Source organism: Magnolia sinica, chromosome 4 (assembly GCF_029962835.1).
Source record: "Magnolia sinica isolate HGM2019 chromosome 4, MsV1, whole genome shotgun sequence".
Lineage (NCBI taxonomy): Eukaryota > Viridiplantae > Streptophyta > Magnoliopsida > Magnoliales > Magnoliaceae > Magnolia > Magnolia sinica.
The window spans coordinates 100018253-100042807 of NC_080576.1; the positions used below are offsets into that span (position 1 = coordinate 100018253).

The following is a 24555-nucleotide window of genomic DNA, read 5'->3' on the forward strand; positions in this document are numbered from 1 at the left end:
TAAGATGCCACTCTTGAAACCTGTTTCAACTAGTAGATTAATTTCTTTAATCCGCAATTGTAACAAAATTTGAAATTTGAAATTTGAAATTTAAAGAAGAGATAAAGAGAGATTTTATGCATTGACTAACGGTCTGGATTAGTAGATTTTGGCCTGGATCTTTCAAAATTGAAAATTTGTATGTATTGTGCAAAGATGCTGAATTCTTTATGATATAGTTCCTTTTTATAGATGTAGGAATTTTATTTGTAGCAGCACAACCCTCATAGGTGCCGATCGAGTTAGTACGTAGGTTAAATCTGGGACATTCATTAGGTGGTCTTCTAAGTTAACATGTGAGCCACTCATCAGTTGGGCCACACTGGAAGGCATGCTATCCTTTTATTATTATTATTTTTTTAGAAGTATTGAGTAGTATGTACGAAGGTATTCTTTGCATATAGTTGATTAATATGATATTGGTTGTTTCAAGAGCTTCAAAATGAATAATACTTAATGAGAAATTCTCCAATTCAGTTATGGTGCACCAACTTGCATGGCTTCACTTAGATAATTCCATTGGTTGATCTTAACCGTCTGTTAAGTCTAGAACACATTTGGTGGCTACATGCAGAAATTGCAATGATCAGATTATCTAATCAGTCATTTGTTTGGCGTTATTTTGTATAGCCGCCCTTTTTTCTAAGCCATTGATTGGATGGTTAAAGTTGCCTAATAAAATTTATTGTTTTGAATCCTAAGCAATCCATGATGGGTCCTATGAAGTAGATGGATCAGATTGTTGGTTGGACCTACCTTTGTGCAATTGATCTTGACCGTCCATATTAAGGGATATGATCAAATGGTTTATATTTTTATGATTGGTGTGATGTTAACATGGTAGCTCAAGAAATATGTGTTGGACCTAATGGCCAGTATATATCAATGGATTGGACTAGTGTCCCAATGAAACTGTGAGTACTGTAAATAGTTCTTTGGGAAAGAGCAATGATCATATATTATAGCTAGGGTGGCAAATGTTGGGCCAGGCATCTCCAATCTAGCCCATGAGATGTGGACCCATAAGCCATGGACCTGACCCATATGCTATATCCACCCTACCAAAATTCATAAAAAGCCTGCACCATTCGACACCATTAAGACGCGGATTCGGTGCATTGGATGCCACCGAGGACGGTGTATCCATCATTGTGGGGCCTACTGTGATGTATATGTTTTATATCCACGCTGTCCATCCGTATTTCCAGAGCATTTTACAATATGAAACCAAAAATAAAGAATATACAAATCTCAGGTGGACCACACCACAGGAAAAACTGGTGAATGAATGGTCACCATTAAAAACTTCTCGGGGCTATAAAAGTTTTGGATCACTGCGGTGCCTAGAAAAGTTTCAACGGTGGAAATCATTATCCACACTGTTTTCAGTGGTATGATACACTTGATCTTTGGATATGCATCAATTTTGGGTTCAACGACTTAAATTAGATCTGAAAACTGATGGACGGTGTGGATAGATCATTTACATTCAAGGTGATTCCAACTGAGTTTACTCGGTTACTGAGTAGCTCAGTACGCAATCCGATTTCATCGATGACTTTTCCGTATGTGTCTGCTGAAGCTTGGCTTATCTGTTCAAACTTCAAACGCTTTTTCCCACCTTAATAATAAACAGTGGTAGTTGAGGGTTGAGACACCACCGTCTAAAGTTCTATTCTTTCATTTATTGTTCGTGCTATGCCTACTCGCGCGGGTATCCATCCCAACATAACTCTCTCCATTGATACTGTGAGAAATCTGTCTCAGATCTGATCCGTTCATGTCATCTTGTCCACTTCAAATGTTCTGTGATCTGAAAAAAGAAGTATGACCACCTAGTGGACCACGTGTCTCTGTCATTGGTGGACCATTGATCAATCATCTACCGTCTTTACTGTTCAAATGGAGATTTTCAAAAATACATCCCAACGGATTGCAAGAACATTAACGATGATTGTGGTCCATTTCAACCACCCAATCCGTACCTTTGAATCTACCGTCTTTACTATTCAAATGGAGATTTAAATGAGGTATGTGCCTTGAAAGCTGTAGAGGTTTGCTGGAGTACATCCTGACATGTTGCAATGAGATCCACGGGATATTTTGGCTTTGAATCCGGAAGATCTTCTAATCATCCAAAACATTTATCATGTTATCACGTTATAAAGTGGACAGACATCAAATAAAATGTATCTAATTCAACTACTTCCAATGTTTGAAATTTAAGTGAAAGATAAAATAAAATCTATCTAATTCAACTACTTCAAATGTTTGAAATTTAACTCTTTACTTTAAAAATGGACAGTGATTTAATTATCGAAACTGAGCACCTGATGAGCCTGTGATGGTTAGAAAATAAATAAATCTTGAAATTGAATTATTCCAACTATGTGAAATTTGGTTCTTTTGCTTTAAAAATAGATGGTCACACTAACCTTTATTCAATCAAAAGGTTAAAATACCTAATATGAGAGAAGTTCTGCCACCTTGTTAGAGTGATATTTGTGTGCTAAGCCATCTTGAGTACAAAAAGAAAGATTTCTACTTCACATACACAATAATATTGAAATAAAAGGAAAGTAAAAAAATAAAAAATGAGGCAAAGCATAACACAGATTTATGTGGTTTCTTTATTACCTTCGAATACACAAAAAAAAAAAAAAAAAAAGGAAAAAAAAAAAAGAAAGAAAATCTCTCAATATAATGACAACTCTTTCTTTATCTCTTTCTCAAGATAGAATTTAAATTACTCCAAAGTTTATGTAAAATTCTACCTGTAATCATAAATATTTTATTAATATAAATAAAAAGAGGAGTAAAACAAATTAACCCTAATTACACATAAATAATTAGGTCGTTGAAAAAACTAAATTTGAATGGATAAAGTCCCGACCTATCATGCTGCAGTACATCGTAATATAATCATCAAAACCTCAATATTTAAACCCTTTAATTATGTTAGCATTTTAGAGGCCGGTCATGTTTGAAGGAAAAGAGTCAAATGATGAAAATAGTTAATATATTCCAATGAAAGAGATTATACCTCTCAGATAATTCTTATTTAAGAGTTCATTATATAAACTAATGGTTTAGATTAATGGACTACCAAATCCAACGGCTAAAGTCCCCATGTGTCCTACTACTCGGCTAGATATGGATTCTAGCAAAGCTCGCCCAAGTGTGGTCTAATTTAGGTCAGGTTGGTTCCGAAGTAGCAAACCAAGCTTAACCCATTTACTAAACTGGCTAAAATCTTGATAAGTGACTCGCAGATCTGCTATAGGCTTATTAGACCCATTTAAAGTTCACTAAGCTTGATTCTAACCAGATCTAGGGTCAGATTTGACTCCAGAGACCCTACCTGGTGGACCCACGTTTAAGAATAAAATACAGAGATTTACTACAATGCATCCTAACACACTGCTATATGGTATGCTGAGACTTTAGCTTTTGGACATGCATTCAAATTTCCAATGATATAAACCATTTGCATAAAAACTAAATTATCATAAAATTTCCAATTTCAATTCTTTGATCGTTTAACTCTCTCTCTCTCTCTCTCTCTGTATTTTTTTTTAAATAAATAACATGGACAATATAACAAATCTTTGGATAATTAAAGGTTTTAGAAAATTCAATAGAGAGCCTTTTTCCAAAAATCTCGTACCCAAATGAAGTCCACTTACGAAAGGAATGGATTGACTGAAGTTCCTGGCTTAGAAGCCAGGTGGGGCCCACTATGATGTTTGAGAAATCCACTCTGTTCACCTGTTTTGCTGGATCATGTTAAATCACGAGGCCAAAAATAAGTCATATACAAAACTCGTGGACCACATGACAGAAAAGAGTAAGGATTGAACTTCCACCAAACTCAAGTGGACCACATGACAAAAAAGGGTGAGGATTGAACTTACACCATTGGAACATTAGTTGTGCCACAAAAGTTTCGAATCAGTCCAATCGTCCTACCCCCGCTCCCCTACCCCGACCACTTAGTTCGGGCCCACCGTAATGTATCTGTATATTAAATGCTAGTAACATTAAATGCAAGAGTCACCTGGGTTGTGGTCCATTTGATCGTTGGATCCACCTCATTTTTATGTTCATGTCATAAAATGATATTTGTGCCAACAGCTTATCAGAGTGGTATTAATACTATGAACTTTTTGGATAGCATATAAACATCACAGTCAGCTTAATAAAATTTTCAAGGGCGGACGTTTCCATTCCCACTCTATCATATGGTGTGGCCCATTTGAGTTTTGGATCTTATTTAATTTTAGAATCCATTCATACTGTCATCTTGCAAAACTGATGGACGGAGTGGATTTGTCACGGGCATCCATATGGACTCCACAGATCCTCGTTCTTTCTAAGCACCCGCGATCTTGTTGGTGCACGCGAGTCTACTGAAAACGAGTTCTCGCCTAATCTCATGGATAAATCTTCACACGAAGAGACGTTGTCTCTGGAATTTGAATTGAAAACTTAAATTTAAAATCTTATAGTTGCGGTGGAAATGAGAAAACACGTACGGCTCTCACAATTTCTCTTATTTAATGCACGCCACTCTTCACTAACACACTACATCTAAATCATATCTCCCTCTCTCTCTCTCTCTCAATTCCAAAGCTCCAACGCCGGAAAAAGCTACCCATTTCCATGGATTCCTCAATCCTATTCGTTGCTATTCTTCTGCTTTCTGTGGGTGTAGATAAAGCTCATGCAGTAGCCACTGTAGGGGGCAGCGTCTTTTGCGACCAATGCAAAGACGGGAAGCTAAGCCTCTTCGATTACCCACTCATCGGTCAGTCTCAATACCATAATAAAAACAAACTATCATACGATGCTCCACCAAACACTGCTTATTTCCGTCATCCAAACCGTTGATATATGAGATCCATCACGGATGGTCCATTAATCAAAGCTCCCCAGATCGGAACATACTAACCCTTGATTCTACTGCTAGGATCTTCTTCAGAGTTTGGCTCATTTGATCAACGGTTAGGATAAGCATTGTAGAATTTATTGGCATGGCCCCACATATTCAGCCAACGAGAATCCGATGGCTGATATATTTATATTATTTTTTTCATTTTATTTATTTATTTTTTTTGGGAGTTTGTAGGAGCCAAGGTATCTCTGACATGTCCGGGCAGCGACGGGAAGCCAACCGTTTTGAAGGAGGAGACAAGTAACTGGTATGGTGGCTACGGGTTCAAGTTCGATGATAGCCCGGATCTGAGGAAATGCTCTGTCCAGGTCGTGCCGGGCAGCGGGCAGGTCTGTGGGGCAGCGGCAGGGCCTGCCCAGAGCGTCAAGCTTCTGTTCGATGTGTGGAACTTGGAGGTGTACATCGTGGATGCGGTTCTCTCACAGCCTGCCAACCCCAGGCCCTTCTGCCAGAAATCCTCGGGCAGCCCGGTGTCCGTACCAGCACTGGCCCCACCAACCCCACCATCAGCTCAATTGCCACCGTTTGGCCAGTTCCCGCCCAACACTCTTCCGCAAGGTTCCGTTTGTTCGCATGAGTAAGACCCGCTCACTTCCTTTTTTTTCTTCGTTGTTTGATTTTTACAAGCATTGTGGGGCCCACGTAGTATGACATCCAACCGGTCCAATAGATGCATCCCATTGCAACGATCGTTCAAACTAACAATTAGACGGATGAGATAACTAGGTGGGCCATACGTGAATTTAGAGTTTAGCGAACGGTGTATATAATTTGTTATGGTGTGGCCCACCTGATGATTGGATCAGTCCTATTTATGATTGGTCTCAAAAAATGCACAATACAGGATTTCCTACTCTGAACAAAAACTTTGATACTCTGGAAAAGGTTGGTGGTTGATATGCAGGCGCTGAGAAATTGCTCAGATATTGCACATGAGTTAAACTGTCCAAAATATAATATCTATTTTAGATATTCCCTTTGTGACCCAAAAAAAAAAACTTTTGATGGTCATTCACCACTGTATCTAGTGTTGGGAATTTACGTTTGGATACACTGAAAATATAAAAAATAAATCGAAAATAAAATATTTCATTAGGCTGAATCATGTATAAAATACGTTGTCCTTAAAGCATGATTCGCCTCCTTATCAACTGCTGATGGGTTACAGGCGAATTGCTTCCAAGATAAGACAAGCCTTATCTGGATCCAGTGTGCAGCAATCACGATAAGTCCACTATGGAACAATTTTAATGCAGTAGATATCTTCTGGCTGACTTAGACGGTAGAGATGATCAGAGTATTCTATGATGGAGATATGGATCGTATTTGATTTGATGGGATGGTGTGTTGAGATGATGAAATTGGACTGGAATGGTTCAGTTATATAAGCATCAGGTATAATACCGTTGCTATGTGGTATTCAATGGTCCAGAATGTTTGAAAACGTTTCTGGCCATTGTCAATTAATCCCAGACGTTTCTGGTCATCGGATCAAAGGATCTGACCATTGGATCATCATGGTCCGTCTGTTTTTGGACCGTTTGGCTTTCAAGGCAGAGAGAGCGACCACTCTGCGACACGATGCGCACGTGCGAAGTGCAAAGTGCGCCATCTAGTACCACTACAGCCACACTGCCTCACTGTCCACGCCCTCGCCCACTCCTGTGCCCGTGCCCAAGCACGAGCGCGCACGTGCGTGCGTGTGTTCCAACTGGAACATGCAACCCGAGTATCACCTCCTCCAAAAACTCCAAGTAAGAATACTCTTCACAACATCTCATATAAACTACACAATCATTCTTTACATTTCTGATGCGGGACAAAGTGCACACACCGTAATTTTTAATTCAAAATTTTCAAAATGTGTTTTGGCGGGAAATTCCTGAAATTTTGAAAATTTTAAAATTTTCTTTTTATTTTGAAAAACTACTGATTTTCAATCCCCTACTGATTTTTTAAAACAAAGAAAAAACTCTGCCAGACTAATAACAGTTATTATGTATAAAGAAAGATATTTTGCGATTTGAATTTTTCCTTAGTGTAAGTATTTTAAAATTATTTCGAAATTTCTGGTTGCCGTAGCATTGAACCAGTTATTCCTATATGATATAATCGAAAATACCACACACATAATAGCTCCTGTGTTAGGTGTTCTTTCATAATCTCGCTTAGAACTTTTAATGGCCATGTGCTTATTTTGTTTCATGAATGATCCCGAGATAACTCTAACTCTCATGAGAAGCGGCACCACTTCTACGTTTACATAGGTGAAATCCTTCTAGTGTTTCCGTTTAAAACACTTGTCCTGTTTGACTGGACTTTATTAAGAGTTTAATACTCATCCTTCTTTTATAACGTCCAACACTATCATCTTGGATGAGGTTATTAATTTATTTAGTGCTGAAACTTTTCACTTATCAGTGAATTGTTGTTACCCATTAAACCCAATATTTAGAGATTTTCTAATTTAGGGTTGAATTTCTTTCACTGGTGAAACTTTGAGTAAAGAGTTTCAACCCCATCCCTCTAGATGTTATTCTTATTACCTCTCTCGTTAAAGGTTTAGTAAAATAATCAACCAAGTTATTACTTGACTTTACACATGAGATCGCAATGATTCCATCTTGAATCAATTACCTTATATAGTCATGTCTCAAACTTATGTGTCTAGACTTCCCATTATAGGTACCGCTATAGGCTCTCGCTAGAGTGGCTTCACTATCACAATGAAGTGAAACAGCTGGTATAGGCTTCGCATAGAATGAGATTTCTAATAGAAGATCCCTTAACCACTCAGCCTCTTTGTCTGTAGCAGCCAAAGCTATAAACTCAGATTTTATATTTGAGTGCGTTATGCAAGTTTGTTTTTTGGATCCCCAAGATACAGCTGCACCTCTTAGGGTGAATATCCACCCTATAGTGGACTTGTTATCCCCTGTACTCAATATCTAACTTGTATTGGTATATCCTATCAATACTGTTGGAAATTCTGAATAAAATAGCCCTAGTTCTTTGGTTTCTTTAAGATAACCTAAAACTCTACTTACTGCTTTCCAGTGTTCAACACTTGGATTACTTGTAAACCTGCTTACTTTACTCACAGCGTATGCTATATCCGGTCTTGTGCATTGCATTGCATACATAAGACTGCTTATAGCACTAGCATACTCTAGTTGTACAACTGCTCTTCCACTGTTTTCTTTTAACTTGATACTTGGATCAAACGAGGTCTTTGTCTCTTTAATTTTCAAGTCATTAAACTTGTTTATTATTTTCTCAATATAATGAGACTGACATAATGCAAAACCCTCACTATATTTTTTTAACTCTGATACCGAATATGGTATCCACTTATCCAAGATCCTTCATTTTGAAAATTGAAGAGAGAAACCTTTTGGTTTCAGTTATACATTCCATTTTATTACTGATTATTAACATATAATATACATACAAATATATGATTACAATATGATCATTACGTACTTTTGAATATATGCATTTATCAACAATATTATGTTCAAAACCATAAGATAGAACTTTAGAATCAAATTTATTATGTCATTGTTTTGGAGCTTACTTTAATCCATACAAAGACTTAACAAGTCTACACACTTTTCTTTCATTTCCTGGTAGAACAAACCCTTCTGGTTGCTCCATATAAACTTCCTCATCGAGATCACCATTCAGGAATGCTGTCTTCACGTCCATTTGATGGATAAGAAGATGATGTATGGATGCTACGGCGAATAAGATCCTAATCGATGTTATTCGAGCTACTGGTGAATAAGTGTTAAAATAATCGATTCGTTCTTTCTGTCGGAAACCCTTAGCAACTAACCTTGCCTTAAAGGTTTGAATTGTACCATCTGTGTGATATTTTTTCTTAAATACCCACTTACGACCTATTGGTTTAGAACCTAGAGGTAAATCTACCAATTTCAATGTTTGGTTAGATATTATGGAATCCATTTCATCATTAATGATTTCTTTTCAAAAAGCGGAGTCTCTTGAAGTCATAACTTCACTAAAGGTTTTAGATTCATCTACTATAGTCAAAACCATATGTATTTTCCTAATCACCTTCTCTCTATTACCCTTAATTAGATGAAAAGAGAGTCGCTGAGAGTCTATTTGATCAGTATCAAGACTCTTTTCTACTCTTACTCTTTGACTCCTACAAGGTTTCACTAGGAATTTTCTCTTCTATTTGTGTTTCTTTTATAGTTTTATTAGGAGATTGAATCTTAGCATTCTTTTTCTCCGTGAATACAGAATTCTCAAAGAACTCTACATCTCTGGACTTTATGATTAGATTGGAGTTTAAGTCTAAAAGTCTATATGCCTTATTATGTTGTGCATATCATACAGGGACGCACTTGATAGCTCTTGGTCCTAACTTCATTCTTTTAGGTTCTAGAGTTCTGAAGTATGCAAGACACCCCCACACTCTAAGATACCCAATGTTTGGTTTTCTTCATTTCCATATTTCGTATGGAGAGTTTTTTAGTTTTCTTAGATGGAATTCGGTTTAAAACATGACATGCAGCTAACAGTGCTTCTCGCTATAGGTTAAATGATAACTGTGCTTGTATTAGCATTGGGTTGACCATTTCTACTAATGTCATATTTTTTCTCTCTGCTACACCATTTTGTTGTGGTGTATAAGGTGCTGTGCACTAATGTATTATGCCGTATTCTTCACAATAGTTAGAAAATTCATTAAAGAAATATTCTCCTCTTCGATCACTACGAAGGATTTTAATATTTTTATCTAATTGATTTTTTACTTTAGATTTATAGATCTTGAATGCCTTAAATGTTTCATATTTCGATTTTAACAGATATACATATACATATCTTGAACAATCATCTATAAACGTTATAAAGTATCTTTTACCTCCACGGGTAAGAACGCCATTTAGTTCACATATGTCAGTATGTACTAGGTTTAATATTTGAGATGATCTCTCAACGCTAGGGAATGGTTTCTTGATTATTTTAGACCGTATGCATACTTTACTTTTATCTTTGTCACTATCATTGTATGATATTAGGCCGTTCTTAGCCATGAGTTTTATGGTACTATAGCGGGCTAGTGTACCATGACATAGCGTTATAGACTCAATCATGTAAGCAGGAGAATTCTTTTCATTTAAAGAAAGTTTGATCATCCCATTACAAGCATAATCTTTACCCATAAAGTTTCTATTCTTAGACTAGATTAGCTTACCTAATTCAAACACAACCCTAATCTCAGGTTTGCTTAAGAGATTCTCTGAGACAAGATTCCTCCTTATGTCTGGGACATGCAGTACGTTGGTCAGAATTACCTTCTTTCTAGAGGTAAAGAGTAATTCCATGGTTCCTTTGCCTGTAAATTTCGATCGTCCTTCATTTCACATTTGCACCTCTTGACCATTGGTCTCGTCTTCATAGATTTTGAATGCAGATCGATCATTGCATACATAGACTGTGACACCTGTATCATACCACCAACCAGGAATTTTCTCTTAAACTAGGTTCACTTCTGTGACCATGGCTACGATTTCATCGTCTACTGCATTAGCCTCTTTCTTAGGATTTTTTCGGTCCCTACAGACTCGGGCGAAATGTCTGTTCTTGCCGCAGACATAGAAAGCTCCCTTAGGTTTGTCGTTTTTCTTCTTTTGGATTTTCTTGAATTTTCCTTGTTCTTTATTAGGTTTAAGGGAATCAGCTTTCTCATAGGAATTATTTTGGAATGGCCGTTCTACTACGTTCATCTTAGATGAGGATGCGCCATTAGTGTCATCCTTTTTGTCTCGGTTACGAGATTTTTCTTCAATACGAAGATGTTTTTGGATTTGTTTCAGGGTGAATTCTTCGAATTTATACAGTAGTTTCTTCCTATAGTCTTTCCAGCTCGGAGGCAATTTTGCGATTATAGCTCCAACTTGAAAGGATTCAGGAAGATTAATTTTTATGTCTTTTATTTTGTTTACAATAAGCTACAATTCTTAGATTTGAAAAAACAGCGGTAGATTGTCTACCATCGTGAAGTCGAAATACCTGGCAATTAGAAATTTCTGTGTACCTTCCTCTTCAGCTTTGTATTTGTATTCCAGCGGGCTCCAAATTTCTTTCGCTGATGTGGTCCCCGTGTACAAATCGTACAACTGATCAGAGAGAGCATTGAGAATATGGCTACGACACAACAGTTCATTTTCTTGTCGCTTGATTGTAGCAGCAACTTGTTCTAGAGTGTTAGTGTCCTTTGCTTCAGGCAGAGGCTGGAGAGTCGGGTCCAGGATGTAAAAGATCTTCAGAGCAGTCAACAGGAATTTTAGTTTCTCTTGCCATCTAGTGAAATTTGAACCATCGAATCGGTCCAATCGGATCAGATCCAGGTTTATCAGTTTGACTGATGCAACACTTTCGGTGTCCATGCAATCACGCTTTAAGATTGTTGGGAATTTACGTTTGGATACACCGAAAATATAAAAAATAAATCAAAAATAAAAGATTTCACTAGGCTGAATCACGTATAAAATACGTTGTCTTTAAAGCTAATGGGTTACAGGCGAATTGCTTCCATGATAAGACAAGCCTTATCTGGATCTAATGTGCGACAATCACGATAGGTTCACTGTGGAACAGTTTTACGTAGTAGACCTCTTCTGGCAGACTTAGACGGTAGAGATGATCAGAATATTCTATGATAGAGATATGAATCGTATTTGATTTGATGGGATGATGTGTTGAGATGATGAAATCGGACTGGAATAGTCCGGTTTATATAGGCATCAGGTATAGCATCGTTGCTGTGTGGTATTTAATGGTCCAGAACATTTGAAAACGTTTCTGGCTATTGTCAATTAATCCCATATGTTTCTGATCATCGGATCAAAGTATCTAACCGTTGGATCATCATGGTCTGTCCATTTTCGGACCGTTTAGCTTTTAAGGCAGGGAGCTGTTTTCAGAAACTGCTGAATGTTTTGGATTTATGATCCGACCGTTCTCAGTCTTTTATAAAACTCAGACCATTTCAGACCCCACTGCACACAGGCCCATCTACCGCCACACTGCCTCACTGCCTAAGCCCACGCCCAAGTGCGAGCGTGCGCGTGCGTGTGTTCCAGTGCGTAGTATCACCTCCTCAAAAAACAAGTAAGAATACTCTTCATAATATCTCATATAAACCACACAATCATTCTTTGCATTTCTTATGTGGGACAAAGCACACACACTGCACTTTTTAATTCGGATTTTCAAAATGCATTTTGGCGGGATATTCTTGAAATTTTGAAAAATTCAAATTTTTTTTTTTTTTTTTTGAAAAACCACTGATTTTCAACATCCAGTGGTGTGGTCCACCTGAGATTTGGATATGATTAATTCATGAATATCTTCCTTTGAAAATATCTGGGCCATTCATGGTCTGATACGTTTACAACTGCATACATTTGTACGTACTTTCAAATGCTGGTTTTTGGTTTATTAAATCACATGCATGGATGTATTCTCTTTGATTTTGGCAGGAGCTGGTCCGTGCCACAGTATAAATGCTACTGGAAGGTTGTGGGACCCGATACGAAGGTAGCCGTTGCTTTTGGGTTGGAAGCGGCTATGAAATACGGGACGGACATGACCCTATGGGAAGGGCTACAAGGGAAGGGCGACGTGTATAGGACTCTCCTTAGGGAAGGCACCACTGCCCTTCTCAATTCTTACAACAGTTATCAATTCGCTTACCCTACACTCAGTGTAATCGCCCAAATGAACCAGGCCATGATGGGGGGCCCACAACAAGCTCTCAAAATTGCACTGAGGTTCAAGAGGGCCAATCATGGCAGTGCCAATGTCCGCTGCAATTTCTCTCCTTGTAAGTGATCTATTTATATAAATTTATACTAAGGAATTATATGATGTGGGACCTACGTCTTTTGCATAGTAAACACACTGTTTTGCAATTCTGACAAGTGGGGCCCCTTTTTTGTGTAATCTGGATCATTGACTAACGGTCTGGATTAGTAGATTTTGGCCTGGATCTTTCAAAATTGAAAATTTGTGTGTATTATGCAAAGATGCTGGATTCTTCATCATATGGTTCCTCTTTATACATGTAGGAATTTTATTTGTAGCAGAACCGTCGTAAGTGCCGACTTGGTACGTAGGTTAAATCTGGGACATTCATTAGGTGGTCTTCTAAGTTGACCTGTGAGCCACTCATCAGGTGGGCCACACTGGAAGGCATGCTATCCTTTTATTATTATTATTATTTTAGAAGTATTGAGTAGTATGTATTGATTGTTTCTTGAGCTTCAAAATGAATAATATTTAATGAGAAATTCTCCAATTCAGTTATGGTGCACCAAGTTGCATGGCTTCACTTAGATAATTCCATTGGTTGATCTGAACCGTCTATTAAGTTTAGAACACATTTGGTGGCTACGATGCAGAAATTGCAGTGATCAGATTATCTAATGAGTCATTTGTTTGGCATTATTTTGTATAGCCACCCTTTTTGATAAGCCATTGATTGGATGGTTAAAGTTGCCTAATAAAATTTATTGTTTTGAATCCTAAGCAATCCAATCGGTCGTAGATGGAGCAGATTGTTGGTTGGACCTACCTTTGTGCAAATGATCTTGACCGTCCATATTAAAGGATATGATCAAATGGTTTATATTTTTACGATTGGTGTGAGGTTAACATGGTAGCTCATGAAATATTTGTGACCCAATGACCAGTCTACATCAATGGATTGGACTAGTGTCCCATTGAAACTGGGAGCACTGTAAATAGTTGGGGTGGCAAATGTTGGGCCAGGCATCTCCAATCCAGCCCATGAGATGTGGACCCGTAGGCCACCGATCTGGGCCCTTTTTTGGGCTTCCATGGGCCCACCATACAAAGGCCCAACCATCCCCAACATTAATGAAGCATGGCTGGGCATCTCTCAAGGCTTTTAGCAGATGCCAACCATGTCACATCCGACTAATGAACAGGCCCAAAACTGGGCCTGCATCCAAGCCATGGACCTTGAGTAGTGGTGGGCATGGGATGACCCGATCTGGCTAACTTGACTCGTCTGACTCGGTCCGATCGGACTCGACCCGAACCAAATGGGTGAGTCGGTTTGAACCGAGTAAGCTTTGCTCCATCTGAACTCAAACCGAGTCGAGTTCGAGTTACCCAGTAACTCGACCCAAAACTCGATCCGGTTAGACTCAACTTGATCAAAATCCGACTCGACCTGACTCTCTAACCCTACCCCAACCTGATCCCAACCCGATCCCAACCTCTCTCTCGCCCTCCTTCATCCTCCTCTTCTTCTTCCAAGCCCGGCAACCACCCACCACCATCAGCCTCTTCCTCCTCCTCTCTCTCCTCTCCACTCCCTCCCTCATCTCTCAATCCGACTCAGTGCCAACTCAACCCAACTCAGTACTTTTGACTCGGTCCGAATCAGTCCTGGCCAGACTGAACTCGGTATCGAGTCGGATTGAGTTCGGGTCAGGTTTATTTCAAAACCAGATCAAGTCCAGTCAGCCTTAACTTGATCAGACTCGACTCGATGCCCAGCTCTAACCTTGAGGCTCGGCCAAACACAACCATAACTGGGCTGGGCTGGGCTTGGCTGAACCATTTGCCAATCTAGCTGAAACTTCTTTTTCCTTGCCCTAGGGTGTGTTTGGCTGCATCAAAGGTGACGACATTTCATGATCTTATGCACTGGACTAGATTGATATATCGTGATATTTCACGCAAACAAACACTCGTGTGGGCCCACTGCAATCTGGCACACGGATTCCGTAGGAACATTATATTCATCTCCTGGCTGAAAAATAGGAGCGGTTGACTAATTAAGTGGTCCACCAACTTAGACTGATTAATCATGAAATATCATGATATTTGGAGCAACCAAATGCACCCTTAATCATTTATTTGTTTTGTATACCCGTACCCAGACCCGATTAAGAGGGTCAGTTCGGATACCGTTGGGCTAGGGTTTGGGGACAATGTTTGAAGCCCCATAACCTCGGGTATGGGCAACCATCGTGGTACCCATTACTCTTAGGTCCTTGGCTTTGGATAGGTACGGATCGGATATGGATATCTACGTAGTCGGATCCCCCGATGAATCTTACATACGTTTGCCATGTTAATGCAAACATAGCGTGTAGATACACTCTCTCACCCGCATGTGGCCAAAGCATGCCTCATTATTAGAATAAATAGTATGTAATAATATTATTAAGAGCTTTGATAGGCCCACACAGACTTATAGACTTTCATTCTTGAGAGATCTATTAGAGATTAAGGGAAGTCTCTTAAACTAAGCTTATACCCAGACTCAGACTTTCATCCTTGTGAAATCAATAATTAGAGATTAACTTCAACATTTTTTAAGTTATGGTGCTAGTAAAATGTATTAAATGACCATGGTTCCTTGTAATAAGAAAATCTGATTTACTAAATCAACTGGGCATGCTTGATTCCATATGTATATGTAGACAAATTTCAATGGTCTAATTATGATGCATATTTATATAGTTTTGAAATTAAACGAAATTTATTTTCACAAACTTGGTTGATTAAAGGCCATTAAAAATATTAATATAATATTCTGAAATAATTTTAAGACATTTTGTATTAAAATTTGACTGTCCATCCAATCTTGCACATTAAGTACATCTCCTACGGATTATCGCCTTTATATGATCGTCCACGATTTTCATCTTACCCATTTGTGTGATCGGATCTTGATTTGGCTATTTTTTCAATGTGTTAATGACTTAGTCGAATTTGTGCATATGACCTTGAAAACACATATCAAAGTAATGCCTCCTTATCCTAAGCCTGCCATGTATCATATAGTAATAAGAATACAAGAGTAATGTACAAGACTAGTATACTTGCATAAATAAAATTAAATTAGAAAACTTTAATTAAAATAATTAGAATTTGTATAGGTATGAAAATAATTTATATAAAAAGTAGAACAGTACTGTTCTATCTATTTCTCTAATCCTTTCAATTCAAATAATCACTATATAAGTTAATGCCTCTACTAAATATTTTCATCTTTTACTCAAATTCATTAATGGGTCCACTAATTTCCATTTTTTTGAATTACCTACAAAAGGAGTTTTTATTTTAAATAAAATGTATTTTATTGAAAAAATGTATTTAATTTAATTTCTCTAAAATCTTTTTTTTTTTTTTTGGCCTATTTTTCGTAATATAGAATTTTAAATGGTTGATGAATTACATCCATATTTTCGCCCAGAAATATACCTACATACAATCAATGATAGCCTGGTAAAACCATAAAAGAAAAGAATCAAATGAAAACTTAAAAGATGGAGAAAAAGTGACAAGAGGGACAAAACATAAGTAGCTTAGTAATATCCCTATGTCAATGGGATAACAATGTATCTTTCTTCACTAAAGTAAGAAAAATCAGATTCACTTAAGCTCTACTAATAAATTATCATAAATATCTTCAAGAAATATCTTACTAAGAAAAATCAGATACTACTATTGTATAAGAAATATCTTACTAAGAAATTATCAGAAAGATATTCTTTCTTGTTTATAGACAACAAACTATAAGAAAAGCATGGTGTACCCATTTAATGCCTAAACCCTCACCACCTTAACATCTTTTTACAAAAATAAAAAATAAAAAAAATATGGAGTATATATAGTCTTGCTAACTATGCTTGCAATTCCGAACCTAAACCCAATTGAATTTACTCAACCCAAACCCAACCTAGTTTTAAATCGGGTTGGCATTTTCGAGCCCTAACCTGACCAGAGGACCCTAACAACCAGAGGCAAGTTGGGTCAGTTAGTTTTGGGTAGCCCTATGCACACCCAATTACTTGCAGCATATTATATAACAACTAAAGTATGAGTGATTAGAGCTTGGTATCGAGTCGAGTCGGACACAGTTAAGGCTGACCCAACTCGATTTTGAAATAGGCCTAACTCGAATTCAAACCGACTCGGTATCCAGTCCAGCATGCCTGACCTGATCCGAGTTCAGGGTCTGGCATGGACTATTTTGGACCGAGTCCAACCTAATCACAAGTACCGAGTCGGCACCAAGTCAAGTCAAGTGCAACGTGTGTTCCCGGGTTGAAATCACCACTCAAATCCTAGATTCACTTGTGGAATTGCAGCCTCTCCATCAGCTTACACGGCATCTCAGATATGAAATGTCATATCTAAGTTTTAATATATATATATATATATATATATATATATATATATAACTCGAGTTTTGGATACCAAGTTGAATTTGGGGTCAGGTCGAGTCGATTGAGTCATTGGATGACTCGAACTCGACTCAGCTTGAGTTCAGATTAGATGAAGTCAACTCAGATCGGATTGAGTCGGATCTGAATGAGTTGTACGAGCCAAGGACTCTACGAGTGATCTTTTATTCAAAAAATGGAGGTGGAGAGCTTGTTAGTCACTGATAGATAACTTCCTAATTTGTACGTGGGTCCAGGGTTTGGTGATCCTAACCATTGAAATTGTGGCTCCCATCACTAATGCGCCATGCCCATCGTAGCTCTTCAATTGGACAACTCTAACGTTTTAGTTGTTGGCATGCCAATAGATGGTTAAGAAATATTTACCAACAATCAACATTCGATAATGTAAAAAGGCCATATAGATTGGATGGATACGATCTTCCAATTTGGAAGATTTGGGGGATGGTGTATCCTTGATCGGGACATTGAGATTAATGGCTTGGATAACCCAACCATGGGCCCACGCATACTAACCTCGGGCTGCGACAGTGAAGTTTCCTCATCAACAAGCGCCGCGTATTAGGTGAGGCAAGGGTAACGGCTCAGTGGGTGAGGCCCTGACCGTGGGGCCAACCTCGAAGTATGAATTGTATATCCAAACCGTCCATTCATTTTTTCAAGATCATACGTCCCAAAAATGAGGCAGATACAAATCTTAGGTGGACCACACACTAGGGATTGATTCCCACCATTGAAAAATTCTTGGTGACCACACGAAAGTTTTGAATCAAACTGCTATTTGTGTTTTTCATTCATCCAGGTCTGAATGATCTTATCAACAGGTTGGATGGGAAATAAACATTACAGTGGGTCCCAGGAAGGTTTTAATGGTAAGCGTTCAATCACTAATGTTTTCCTGTGGTGTGGTCCAAATGAGATTTGTATCTGCCTCATTTTTTGGGTACATCTTAAAAAATAATCTGAAAAAACAGATGGACGGCGTGGATATACAAAAAAATACATCTAGGTGGGCCACGGTCAGGGCCTCACCCACTAAGCTGTTACAACTGCCTCACCTAATCCATGCATCAAAAGGAGGTCAAACCTCTTGGAAAGGAATCCATTTCAACTGATCTCTTGTTTTGATCGAAACATACAGCTCTGCTATGCGCACGCGCGTGTGCAACAATGCTCGTGTACACGCCACACACTTGTCAGAATGGCATATAGGTCCAAGATCGAATCCATCCATCTGGTTGATCCGAACTTAAAATCATTTTCTCCAAAATAAAATCCTGGCCAATCAGAATTTAGGCTCCAAGAGTGGAAACAGGTGGATGGGCTGTACATTTATTTTTCAAACTGTGGCCCAACATACAAGTGAATCAACCTGATTATTGATCTATCCCATAAATATAGTGTTACCATTCTGATGGATGGATTGGATCTTCTAACTTCATGCCATGCTGGCATATATATGGCGTGTACACGAGTTTTTTCACACATGCGTGTGCGCTCAGGAAAGGTTCAGAGCATAGATAGGGGTTTAGGTGAGGTCAACCATCCTCGCTCATACTGAAAAAACAGAAGAAAGCCAAAGATGCCTTACGTATTATTGGAGAGAGGATTGCAAAATGCGCTCGTATACACGTGCCAACATGACACGTGTTTGAGATCCGGTCCATTTACTAGATAGGACCCGCAGTGATCATACCCTGTCCAAAAATCAGAGTGGTCCACTAGTCAGGCCAGTCAACACTCTATGTTGAAAAATGAATGGTTAGCAAAACGACGAATGGTTAGTTTTCAACATAGATGTTGGCTTACCTAATGAGTTGATATAAACCTCATTTACGGTCTAGAACCAGCTCATCTACCTATATCTACACGTTTTAAAATATGGACACGTGTCCAAGATGTGAGATTTCCATCATGTGACCTTTGACTCTTTAAAATCCACAATGTTAGGGAAAAAAAAAATAAAAATGGACGGTCAAAACTTTTGTAATGTCTGAGGAGTTAAATGGGCTGAATTTGAGGACAAAAGATCTGAACCGCACGCCCCACCTGATATAATGCTTGGATCTCTCACACGTGTGCCACATCCACACATATGCTTAGCAAACCTGCCTGACTACAAAAATTATACAATGTGGGAGGAAGAGATACCTGAAAATGAGAAATATTGCTCCGGTGCTCTCAGAGCATAATAAGTTATAATGCTCCTAATTGCCCGTACACAATCCAATCCACTGATCTAGACCGTTCATTAGGTCCATCTCACATTTCATGGTTAGCATGCAAATATCATGCCGATCTGATAAATGTTAACCATTTGATCAATGACCTTTAATATGAATGGTCAAGATCATTTACACAAAATAAGTCCAAATAATAATTTAATTCATATGTTTGTACTTAGGGCCCATCATGGATTGCTTATAATTCTAAAGAATCATCACTTTTGTTAGGCAACCATAACCATCCTATCCATAAAATAGAAAAGGTGTGGCAACAGAAAAACGGCCAAAGCAAGGATGGATAGGATCATCTGATCAGTGTGATTTTTTGCATGGTAGCCAATGAAATATGTTGTGGACTTAAATGGACAGTTTAGATCAATCTATTAAACTTTCCAAGTAATTTACAAAAAGTATAATTTACAAACACGAATGTAAGTATTTATTTAAATGGTATTGCAATAAAACGTCACTAAAATGACTTAAGAAGGGGTTGGTACAAAACACATGCATAAAAACCCTCTCTTTCTTTCTATCTTTCTTTCATTGTAGCTCTGAGAGACAATGGTGCAACTAGCTTTGGTGGTCCTCATCTCCTTTTTAGTGGCCTTCCCGGTGGCTCGAACCTGGGCCGACAAAGCGGGCCAGCTCGATGACTGGCGCGGGAGCCTTGGGCTCGGTTCGGAGAAGGTGAGCAAGCTAAATTTCTACTTCCATGACATATTGAGTGGGAAAACGCCAACCGCGATTCGTGTGGCTCAATCCGCCAACACAGACAAATCGCCAACGGTGTTCGGTATGCTGATGATGGCCGATGACCCGTTAACTATCGGGCCGGAGCCTAATTCAACTGTCATTGGCCATGCCCAAGGGATGTATGGCTCAGCTGGGCAGCAGGAGCTAGGGCTACTCATGGTCATGGACTATAGCTTCACTCAAGGTAAGTATAAGGGGAGTTCTATTAGCATTCTTGGGATTAACCGGGCTATGAACCCGGTTCGGGAATTGCCGATCATCGGTGGGACCGGAATGTTCCGGCTTGCACGTGGTATGGCACTTGCCAAGACACATTGGTTCAATGCGACTACCGGCGACGCCATTGTCGAGTATAATGTGACCGTCGTGCACTACTGATTCGAGTGGCGGGCATCGGATAGTCGCGTGCATGGTGCACTTGTGCGCATTTTAGCGCCATTGTTGTTGCTGTCGGGGTGGAGAATTTAAATTGCATGTCTTGTTTGTGTGGACTGTTTGGTTACTAGTTTTGTGTTTTGGTGAGTTGTATTTCATATGAAGTCTTAAAATTTTCTTATCTCCAACACCTCAAGGTGGCCTTGTTATGAGTAAATTGAAAAATAGGCCCATTTGAAGCATTTTTTACCCCATAGTTCTGTAACCCTAAAAATCGACTGTACTTGATGATCAGCTACACTAGGTCGATTCAAAGGCTGAGTGGACTCTTATTTAAGAGTGTGTTTGGTTGCATCAAATATCATGAGCTTTCATAATAGTTTGTAAAAATTAGACTAAGTCATGTGCATTTGGCTACAATGGATGTCATGATATTTTATGATTAATTAGTCTAATTTGGGGTATAAAATACAATGAAATTTTACGATATTTGTTGCAACCAAACGTGCCCAAATTAATCATGAAATATCACAACATTTCTTGATATTTTGTGCAACCAAACGCACCCTAAATTAAAATATTTAAAATAGTACTTATAATTTAATTAGTTATATTTGAATAAATATGACTCTTTAAGTGACTCACTCACAGCGACCGGGTGGTTGACTCCACTCGACGAGTTTTCCTAGCCATTGACTCAGTGGACAATTCAAACTGATCATTGGGTGGCCCACTATAAAAAAAATCACGCGGATTGAGCAAGCTTAGCCACCCAATTGAGTCTTTTATTGAATTGGATGAAGCTATGAGTGTCCTACCAATGATCAGGCCACCAACCGAAGCATGGCTTTCCATGCAATGCACCAAAAATCACTAGATTGAAGATCTTAGCCATTGAGTATCTGGCCTTCTTAGGTTGAATGTGGACCGTTTCTGTGTTTTCTATCTTAACTTCCTACATTTGGTTACTAGTTGAAGGACTAGGATCTTCATTCTAGTGGATTTCGGTACATGGACCATCTACTCTGGGATCCATAACATCAAGGACTCAGTGTAGGAATGGGCCAGGATGAGCCCAGCCCAGGCCCATACTAAAAGTCTAAAGCCCAATCCTGGCATGGACCTAGCATTTCAGGCCCATTTTAGAGCGAAAAAATAATTGAGCCCAGGCCCAACCTGGAACGACACATGGGAAGAAAGAAATAGACATTTTAGAGGAATGAAACCAACATTCTCATTCAGGATGGATTGACTAACTGAATAGTGAAATGACCTACTTGTAAAAAATACACGTGCACATGTACATAAGCCCAAGCCCAACATGAAGATAGATTGGGTCCTGGATGTGAGGCCCAAGCCAAGCTAAGCCCACAGTCCTAGCCTAGCCCAAGGCTAGGCTAGGCGGGCTATCTAGGGGTGTACACTGAGTCAAGATCCTAGCCCGAACTCGGCTCAGCTCAGTCCTCGAGCCTAACTGGCCAACTCAGCTCGGCCCAGTTCGGGCCGAGTTTGAGCCAAAATCGAGCCTCTGCAGCATTTTCACAAACACATGCAGTGCACTTTCAATTTCTCACTGTATGTAAAACAGCAGTAGCTGTTACAAGTATTTCATTACACCTTTACGCAACATCAAAATCAAGGAAAAATGGCATTTGTTTCATATACATACCTTCCTTGCCACTAGTTGATACTTCATTGAGTCATTTCATCAAACACTTGGTGACCAACATCAATATCAAAGTAACCGAGTCATCAAACTAGTTCGATTCGAGTTGGGGTTCGATCCAAGTTGAGTCGAGCTCGAGCAAGGTCAAACTTGGTTCAAAATTTTTTCGAGCTCAAAAAATCAGCTCGACTCGGCTCAAACTTGGCTTCGAACTGAGTCGAATTGAGCTTTTTCAAGTTGAGTCGAGTGAGCTAACCGAGCTTACTCGGTTCGTGTACACCCCTAGGGCTATTCGATCCATTGACCCTTGCCTTGGGTCAGTGGGCCATGGGCTCCACTTGGTCCACTTGTATAAACTAAAATCAAACCTACTATACAGGTCAAACTTACATGAACCCTATTTTATATCTAAGACATAATTTTACACTTACATTGTGTATATTAATAATAACTCACATGCGTATTCCTTGCATATAAGGTTAGGTTAGGGTAGTTGGGTCCGGCTCCATGGCTCAGTGGTGGACAAACTCCGTTTCACCACCACTCAAAGTTCAAGTTAGGCCAATTGGTTTTGGGTTTACCAAACTGAAGTTGCACCCTAATGACAATTATACATGCCTCCTAATTAGGGCTGTACATTGAGCCGAGTCGAGTCGAGGTGGGCCAAGATTGGTTTGACTCGTCCGTGCTCTCCTCGAGCTCGAGCTTGGCCTCTGCCTCGAGCTTACCATTGGAGCTTGGCTTGTTTGCCAAATCTTTTGAGTTGAGCTCGAGGAGAGCTAGTGGATTGAATCGAGGCAAGCTTACATCGAATTGAGTCGAGCCTGCTCCCATCCCGACCCAACTCAACAACCAACCCGCACCCTACTCAACCCACCACCCCGACCCAATCAGCACCCCACTCAACCTAGCCACCCGACCCAAGTAACCCAACCCACACTCGACCTAACTTCTAAATCAAATATTCAATTAATATATATATATATATATATATATATATATATATATATATATATATATATATATATATATATATATATATATATATATATATATATATGATATATATATATAAAGGTACTATGCGCTCGACCTCATGATAAGCTCCCGTGAGGTCGAGCTATGTGGGCCCCACCGTGATGCGTGTCGACCATCAACACCGTGCATTTGATGGGTCCCCTCTAAATTATGGGATATCCCAAAAATCAGCCGTATACGGAACTCAGGTGGGCCATACCATCTAAAATCATGTGAAGACATGCCAAAAACATATAAAAGCACTTGGTGGGGCCCACCTGAGTTTTGAATGCTGCTGAAACTTGGTCTGAACCCTCATCCAAGTGGGACACATATAATGGATGGGCTAGATTTGCAAACTGCATCTCGATGGGCCCAAAAAATGATTATGAATGTTTTAATGGTGCCTAGCCCCTCCCCACTTTTGTATGTGGTGTGGCCCACACAAGTCACGGATTGATTTGATTTTTGAGACCTAGGCCCACGATGGAATCGTGCATCTGACTGATGTGGTAGATGTTCGAAACGCATCACGGTGGGGCCCACACAGCCTGACCTCATGGGACGGTCCCATCAGCTCGAGCGCATAATACCTTTTCCCACACACACACACATATATATATATATATATATATATATATATATATATATATATTAGATAGAGCTATATAGGTACCTTATTGTTGGTGCTGAGAGAGAGAGAGAGAGAGAGAGAGAGAGAGAGAGAGAGAGAGAGAGAGAGAGATGGGGGACTATGGAGCTCAGGCACAAGAGAGGGAGAGAGAAGAGCTCGGACATGAAGGGTTGGGTAAGGAAGGGAAATGGTAAAAAATGGACAGACAGATAAGGTAGGGTTTAAGTTTTAACTTTTTAAAAATATAATATTATATATATTTGAGCTCAAGCTTCGAGCTGAGCTTAGTTCAAGTATAGTCGAGTTAAGATCTACTATGCTCCAACTTGACTCGTTTTCAAAACGAGCTGGGTCATATGAAGCTTAGCTCGCCTCGAGTCGTCATTCAAGCTGAGTCAAGCCGAGCTAGATTGAGCCGAGCCAAGCTAAGCTAGCTTTTTGAGCTCGCTTGGCTTGTGTACAGCCCTACTCCCAATTGGTCCAGCTCCATGGTTTAGTGGTACATAGAGTAGTTGCTTGAATTGGAATATCACGTGTAGTATATGTGATTGGACTCACTATTGGCTTGGAAGCCTTAGTGTTAATTGCTTTAATTAGTTTAAATTAGCATATTACTTTAATTA

The 24555-nt window shown here is 39.1% G+C and overlaps 2 protein-coding genes across 2 annotated transcripts; both read left to right on the forward strand.

Moving 5' to 3' along the window:
• The first annotated feature begins 4614 nt into the window (after positions 1-4614).
• On the forward strand, positions 4615-13346 carry LOC131243502 (uncharacterized). The gene is made up of 3 exons (XM_058242893.1): positions 4615-4846; positions 5168-5570; positions 12514-13346. Exons 1-3 carry the CDS (start codon positions 4702-4704, stop codon positions 12863-12865), a joined length of 900 nt encoding a protein of 299 aa, XP_058098876.1. The 5' UTR covers positions 4615-4701; the 3' UTR covers positions 12866-13346.
• Positions 13347-20004: 6658 nt separating this feature from the next.
• Positions 20005-20857, forward strand: LOC131243503 (dirigent protein 23-like). The gene has a single exon (XM_058242894.1). It carries the CDS (start codon positions 20049-20051, stop codon positions 20616-20618), a length of 570 nt encoding a protein of 189 aa, XP_058098877.1. The 5' UTR covers positions 20005-20048; the 3' UTR covers positions 20619-20857.
• The last annotated feature ends 3698 nt before the right edge of the window (positions 20858-24555 follow it).

Coding starts and splice junctions, on each gene's coding strand:
- LOC131243503 (XM_058242894.1), top strand. CDS start 20,049: ATGGTGCAACTAGCTTTGGTGGTCCTCATCTCCTTTTTAGTGGCCTTC.
- LOC131243502 (XM_058242893.1), top strand. CDS start 4,702: ATGGATTCCTCAATCCTATTCGTTGCTATTCTTCTGCTTTCTGTGGGT. Junction 4,847..5,167: donor CTTCGATTACCCACTCATCG/GTCAGTCTCAAT, acceptor GGGAGTTTGTAG/GAGCCAAGGTATCTCTGACA. Junction 5,571..12,513: donor GGTTCCGTTTGTTCGCATGA/GTAAGACCCGCT, acceptor TGATTTTGGCAG/GAGCTGGTCCGTGCCACAGT.